At 34.5% G+C, this 7,229-nt stretch overlaps 1 protein-coding gene across 1 annotated transcript; it reads left to right on the top strand.

Moving 5' to 3' along the window:
* The first annotated feature begins 1,668 nt into the window (after positions 1-1,668).
* Positions 1,669-6,184, top strand: LOC110026606. The gene is made up of 6 exons (XM_020727640.1): positions 1,669-1,775; positions 1,961-3,336; positions 3,414-3,492; positions 3,586-3,962; positions 5,667-5,765; positions 5,881-6,184. The coding sequence occupies exons 2-6, from the start codon at positions 1,978-1,980 to the stop codon at positions 6,028-6,030; spliced, it is 2,064 nt and encodes a 687-aa protein (XP_020583299.1). The 5' UTR covers positions 1,669-1,775; positions 1,961-1,977; the 3' UTR covers positions 6,031-6,184.
* The last annotated feature ends 1,045 nt before the right edge of the window (positions 6,185-7,229 follow it).

The following is a 7,229-nucleotide window of genomic DNA, read 5'->3' as shown; positions in this document are numbered from 1 at the left end:
ATGCCGAGAGTTGTTTCCCGCCAAGTTCTTGGCGCGAGCTTCCTTCATCTTTTCTTAACCCTAAAAGCGCAGTCAATCGGCCGCACTCCACGTTCTTCCCTTTCCTATCTTCCTCAAGGGTTGCAAGCCCAACGTCAGCGCTCTTCACGATACATTCCTCGCAGCAAAGCTTACGGCGAGCTACCTTTTGTTCCAGATCTCTGAATCTAGTTGTTAATGGTTGTTTAGCTTCCAGCCAATCCGGCATTTCCCAATCGAGTTTTTACTGGTGATTTTCTTGCCAGACGGAGTTTTTGGGTTCGTGTTGATATTTTCGTGCTTCCTCCCTGGTTAATTTCTAAGGGTTTATGCAAGGATTTATTATCTTCCCACCGCCTTCCGACATACGCACATTTTATTATATAATTGGAACGCTTTTCTCCTGCTTTTTCAAGATCAACGCCATATTCACTTATTTCTTACATTTTGATGCCGTTTTTTTTGTGAATGTTTTTGAAACTGTTGTAGAACCAGCTGGAAATTTAGAAATTTCGATGTGCTGCATGTTTACAAATTAATCGAAGAAACATTTGACATTGTTTTATTTTAGAGTAAACTGTTGTAATTTACTGTCATTTAGACTGTTGTTTTTTCTTAGTAGGTTGATATTTTCGTGCTTCCTCCCTGGTTAATTTCTTAGGGTTTATGCAAGGATTTATTATCTTCCTACCGACATACGCACATTTTATTATATAATTGCAACGCTTTTCTCCTGCTTTTTCAAGATCAATGCCACATTCAATTATTTCTTACATTTTGATGCCGTTTTTTTTTTTTGTGAATGTTTTTGAAACTGTTGTAGAACCAGCTGGAAATTTAGAAATTTCGATGTGCTGCATGTTTACAAATTAATCGAAGAAACATTTGACATTGTTTTATTTTAGAGTAAACTGTTGTAATTTACTGTCATTTATACTGTTGTTTGTTCTTATTACTTTCGGAAACTATGCTATGCAGGATTAAGAATGGCTCGCAGATCAATTTATCGGTATGGTGGAAGCGCATGCAATGGACAAAATGGTGCAAAACTAGCTGATCAAACCTCAACGATCCATACTCAGGCTAGTGGTTTCACCTCAAACCTCCGCAGGTCGTCAAGGCTCAAGGGAATAACTGCTATATGCGAAACAAAATCTGCAATACCGGCAATTTTGAGTTCGAAATTTAGGAAATTGGTACAGATACACGCGCTTCATCACCCAACCAAGCGAAAGAAGAAAGTCCATTGCACGAAAGCAGCCACGGAGCACCAAAGCAAAGGAGTAATGCTGTTGATATCATGGACAGTGATAATGAAAGCAATACCAATATCACTTTGATGGATCTACTGTCAATGTGCAAAATTAAAAAGCGCAAAGCATCTGCGGTCAAGGATCAAGCAACTCCTGTTATTCAAGGTCATAGGGTTGGCCTTATGATGCCAAAAGAAGAAGAACTTGAGCTAGAGGAGACAATCAGTAGCTTTAAAGTAAAGAAGGCAAAATCATCCCCTACAAGCGAAAAATTAAACAAGCATGCTAAACCCACTGCACCTTCTTCACCTGCTGAGAAGAAGGCTGTGTTGGCGTTTCCCCTCACTTCCGTGGCTTCTGAAAGTGGGCTAGACGAAACGACTCTACCTGCTGAGAAGAAGGCTGTGTTGGCGTTTCCCCTTACTTCTGTGGCTCCTGAAAGTGGGCTAAACGAAACGACTCACAGGGAAACAATTTCTGGGTTTGTTCCGAGACATGAAAAGGGTATACGTTTGCATACTATCTTCTGTTATTTTAATATATATATATATATATATATATTAATGTTACTGACTGCATCTAGCTGGGCTCCTCGAATTCAAAATTTATGAAGGAATGCTACAAAATGCGTTACTGTTAAATTTATCCTTTTTTCCCCCTTTAGTTCTAAATGCCATTATTTCTTTCAGAAAATGTTGATGGTAAGATGAAAGAACTTGCTGAGGAGCCTATAGCTGTTGTTATAAAGAAGGAAGCCATTGAAACTTGTTTGGTTGAGTCGGATGATGACAACTCTATGGTGAATTCTTCTGCTGTCTTCGTCAATAAATGTGATTTTGATAACAAATATTTAGTTGAAGTGCTTGATAAGGTTAGTGAAAGAGAGGACTCGAAGCACTCTGACAATGTTGCAAGCAACATAGTGGACCCTTTTCTTAGAGATATTATAAAACAATGCACACATGAATTTTCTTCTTCATCAACTTCTAAATTAGAGAACTGTCAAATAACCAGTCAAGATGAACATCTGGTAGTTGGCTCTACAAAGTGTGAGAGCCCAGCTCCCAATTTCGGTGTATTATCAATGCTTCAGCATCACATAAACTTGCCTACTGAATTGCGTCAGAAGTATGGCCAGCCAAAAATGCAATTTGAAGAAATAATTTCTTTTGATAGAAGAGATGCGCTTCTAGTTTCTGTTGAAAATTCTACGGAATTCATTGAATCTGATTGTGAAAAGTCAGGATCTTTCTCAGAAAATGACAGACGGTTGGTTGGGAATAGAAAGAATGGTTTTTCTGATTCACACCTCAACGAAAGAATAGTTTCATTGGTGTCCCAATTTAAAGCTTCTGATAGTCTAGAAAGCCATGATAATTTTGCGGATGGATGGCATCATGGTTGCACAGATAAAAATAACTGTTCTGGTGCCATTTGTAACCAAGAAAGTTTGGATATAGGAAGTGATAGGAAGTGCAGTATGGTAAATGAGAATTGTGGTGGGCTGGTAAGCCAATCTATGCAACCTTTATTAAACTGTATTATTTCTCAAATGGATCACATAATCCCGCCTGTTGACAAACTTGTATCAGTTGATGCTCCTTATTCCATGACAGAGGCTATATCTCCTTATGTCAGACCACTACATGAAGGGACAGAACAAGCTTCGCATTATCATGGTGGTTTTACGACAACAGAGAATTTGCTTGAAGTTGTTGAATGGGATCCTCAGATTGAGAAGTTGATGCCTTCTTCACAAGTTCTCATGTCAAACAGATGCTCAGAAGAAAGGCCATGTACTGTGGTCTCTGATTTGACTGATTCAGTGAACCCATCTGGACAAATCCTTTGCCATCGTTCTGTCTCCCAACTCCATGACATTCAAGCCAAGAACACTGTTGCAGATCTCTCTGCCAGCTCTTCTTTAGAGTCCTCTACCCAAATATGCGAAGAAAGACAGATAACTATGCACTCGACCAAAAAAAAAGCGACGGATATGATGTTTGGAGGCAATTTTTGTTCAGAAGTAGAGCATTCTCCTAAAAAACTCTTCTCAAATAGAAAGGTTGGTTAATTCATTAGCTTTTAGCACCCCCCATCTTCCATTGCTCTGTTTCAGTTGTTTATTTTTTGCTTTGGCAGGAGATATCTCCAAATTCACAGGAAAAGCTTCTACGGGCTTTAAATAATGGTGGTTTGGATGACGTTGTTAAACTCTCCTGTAAGCATAAAAAAAAGTCCATCATTTAGCATTTGTTTTGCTATGCCATCTCATTGCTGACCTCCAACCTGCTGCATTTCAAAACTATTTCAGATTGTATGAAGAAGCTTTGCTTTGATAAAGGAGCAACAAAGAGTCCATCATTCTCGGTTCTAGATGACGGGGAAACATTTTTTGAGACAGAACAGACGATCAAGAAGCAGAAGACTATGAATCAATCTCTTCCTGAGGTTACTAAAGGAATTCTCAAGTCACCAGACACTATTTGCTCCAACCCTTATTGCTTAAAGAACTCATCAATCCACGCACAAGTCCATGATGCTATACTTTTCTCACAGCGCCAGATGCAAGATACTGAAAACATTGCAACAAAGCTTTTAAAAGGACTAAATAGTTTGAAGAGCATTGTGGAAGAAACAATATTTTCGGAGGGACTAAATTCTTCTCCTTCAAAGTTTAATTTTGATGAGGTATGCCCCGTAGAAACCATGTTTTGACCTGAAGCGTGCTATTGTGAGTTCTATTAATATTAATTGCATAGAGATTTTTTTTTTTCGTTTTTTTTGTCATACTTTTAAGTGGTGCTAACATTAATATATTTATAACGTTATCTTGTGTTTAGTTGCACATCCATGTCAATCATGCGCTCTTCATCCTATTATTTTTGGCTTGCAATGCTGTAAGATCTCATGAAAGTATTGGGTTTAGTCCAGCATAAGGTATTTAGAAATAGGGGCATTTGCATGCATAGCACACAATTCTTGTGTATTTACTTATCTCAAGCCCAAACTTTCATATTTACACACATATCACTCACTTCTTTAATATTACAACAAAAATAACACTATTATCACTTTCTAAAAGTTAAATATACATTTTCATGCTTAAACCACCAAAATGTTATTTATGCAAATATGTAAGTTTAGATGTGAGATATGCAAATAAATAAGAATTGTATGCTAGTTATGTAAATTTCCCTTAGAAAAATTATTTTGGTGTAAAATTTATTTTAGTTGTTTTTCTGCCATAGGCCAAAGCTTTCGAGTAATAATGGGCTCGGGCATTGGTGTAGAAGGTCCAACTTTCTTTTGATTTGTTCTTTTTAACAATTGGTAACATCACAAATGATTCAACTTGGATATAGTGATTCAAGCATCTTGTTTGGTTTTAGTTGTTGCGATGATTATGAAGTAAGGTTTGAGAGTAAGCTACTCTCATGTGGGATCCGTATGATTGCTTGAGCTCTTTGTGCTTTATACTCGATGCTATTAAAAGTTTTTGTTTGTGGTAGTTATTTTTTTATGTGGAGTGCTCTTACATAAGATTTATATTATTATATGCATTTGAGTGCATTGAATTCGTTTTATGTCATGCTGCTTTATACTCGATGCTATTAAAAGTTTTTGTTTGGGGTAGTTATTTTTTTTATGTGGAGTGCTCTTAACATAAGATTTATATTATTATATGCATTTGAGTGTATTGAATTCGTTTTATGTCATGTAGCTAAAAGAGATGTTGGTATAAAAATGCTATGTGGTTGGCTTAACCCTCTTATATGGGCTTTGGGGGTCCGATTGAAAATATTTTAAATCATTTGTGTAAAGAGAAGTGTTAAAATATTTCTCAACTCTTTTTGTGGGTATATTAGTTATAGAGTTTATATAATTGTCAATTTAGTCTTTAGATTCTTGTTATGTGAGCTAAAATAATCCTTTTTGGGAACTATTTTAACTCATATTAAAATAATATGAGGACTAATTTGGTATTTTGAAAGACTTTGGGATTATTTTTAAGGGAAATTTTCCCATTTAAAATAATATGAGGACTAATTTGGTATATGTAATGCCACTTCCCTTTTATATAATAGAAAGAAGATAACAAAATTAAATAATGAGCATAAATCTTTCTAAATTATATATTGTCTTATTATAATTATGAATTGTAGCATTTCCTTAATTACACATTTTCCCTCTAATTAATATTTTATTAAAAAGTGATAACACTTCTTATAGCCAACAATTAAGTTTACACAATTTTAATATCATTTTAACATAAAGATATGTAACATTATTTTACATATTATGACATTTCCATCCTACTTATTAAAAATGTGAAATTTTCAAGTGTGTAAATACTATGCCAATGTTTCTCATTGCCACATTTTCTTACTTCAGATCAGACTAGCTACAAAACATGCTTCAAAACTTGAAGTAACGACAAAGAAGTGGCTAGCCATGATGGCCAAAGACTGCACCCGTTTCTGTAAAATAATGGTAAATTGTTTTTTTATTCTCTTGTTTAGATCTCAACCCTTATTCTCTTTCAAATATTATATATTTATACTTTTATCTTATTTATGTCTGAACTTAATTTTTCTTAAAAAAACAGAGATTAGCAGAGAACAAATTGGCCTCTCCTGTAAATGACCTCCACAAGGGAAGGAAGAAGATAACATTCGCTGATGAGGCCGGTGGTGCTCTCTGCCAGATCAAGATCTATCAGCAAGAACCAGTTGCTTTCATCGTTCCCAAAAGCTGATTCTAATCCTTACAGGCATTTGCTTCAAAGGTAATTATTTCTTCATCAGTATTAAAAGCTGCAACTAGGCTTATTACTGTCTTTTTTGAATTATTCCTAAGAATATTTTTTGGTCATTTGGCCTTTCTAAGCAGTTAAAATATTGTATTTATTTTCTAGCAAAAAAAAAAAAAAGAAGATAAATTCATTTCATCTGTTTGTTTGCTTTTGCAGTAGAGGCTAAATGTTTAGAGGACCTGTAGATTTGAGAAATTTTGTATGTATTCTGTTATGATTAGTTTTAACTCGATGAAAGTTTCACTTGATACTTTTCAGTGGACGTAATATTTTCTCCCATTTTAGAGGTTTTATTATTATTGTTATTATTATTTTTTCATTTGAGTGAATCATTGCAAGGTTAGAGGTTTTATTATTATTGTTATTATTATTTTTTAATTTGAGTGAATCATTGCAAGGCTTTGTAGCTTGCAACTCTTAATGATTTAGCTTCGGGGCATTTACAAACATACCACTCAATTCTTATATATTTACATATCTAACATGTAAACTTTTATATTTTATGTATATTATAATGAAATTTTTGACATCACATAAAAAATGTCACCATTACTGATTTTTTAGAGGGGAAATATATCTTTTAATGTACAAGTTTTTTTAATGCCAAGACGTTATAAATGTCAGTTGGGATAGTTTGATCCAGGGTTTTTCTTATTTAATTGGAAGTAATGAGGATGAGAATTCTAATGGTATTTATATTAAAATGGTGCTATTCTAGATGTGACATGAAAGGTTTGGCCCGATTAGGTGGTATAAATCTAAAAAAAAAAATATTTAGGTTTAGACATGTAAAAATATAAGAATTGAATGGCATGCATGCAAATGCACGCCCCAAAAAGGGGAAATTTACATGCATGCATAATTCTGTGTATTTTGCTATCAACCCCCAAACTTTCATATTTTCATAGTTATTAACCTCTTATTGTTCAAAATCTATGCACGAAAACTTGTATGTCGTATTTATAAATTCATAGTATTGTTATTTTTTGTGATTTTAAAAATTTGAATGTCAAATGTGTAAAAATGAAAATTTAGGTATGAGATGTACATAGAAATACAACTATATGCTACTTATGTAAATACCTCAGGAAAAAAATGGCCAACACAAACATGCGTGCAAGCTTCAAGGTGGAAAAATTATT

Source organism: Phalaenopsis equestris, unplaced genomic scaffold (genome assembly GCF_001263595.1).
Source record: "Phalaenopsis equestris unplaced genomic scaffold, ASM126359v1 Scaffold000002, whole genome shotgun sequence".
NCBI classification, from domain to species: domain Eukaryota; kingdom Viridiplantae; phylum Streptophyta; class Magnoliopsida; order Asparagales; family Orchidaceae; genus Phalaenopsis; species Phalaenopsis equestris.
This window is presented reverse-complemented; position numbering and strand designations above follow the sequence as displayed.

Bases quoted from the DNA above. Each gene is read 5' to 3' on its own strand.
- LOC110026606 (XM_020727640.1), top strand. From the start codon at position 1,978: ATGAAAGAACTTGCTGAGGAGCCTATAGCTGTTGTTATAAAGAAGGAA. The intron at 3,493-3,585 runs GTAAGCATAAAA...AAACTATTTCAG, and splicing joins TGACGTTGTTAAACTCTCCT to ATTGTATGAAGAAGCTTTGC. The intron at 3,963-5,666 runs GTATGCCCCGTA...TTCTTACTTCAG, and splicing joins CAAAGTTTAATTTTGATGAG to ATCAGACTAGCTACAAAACA.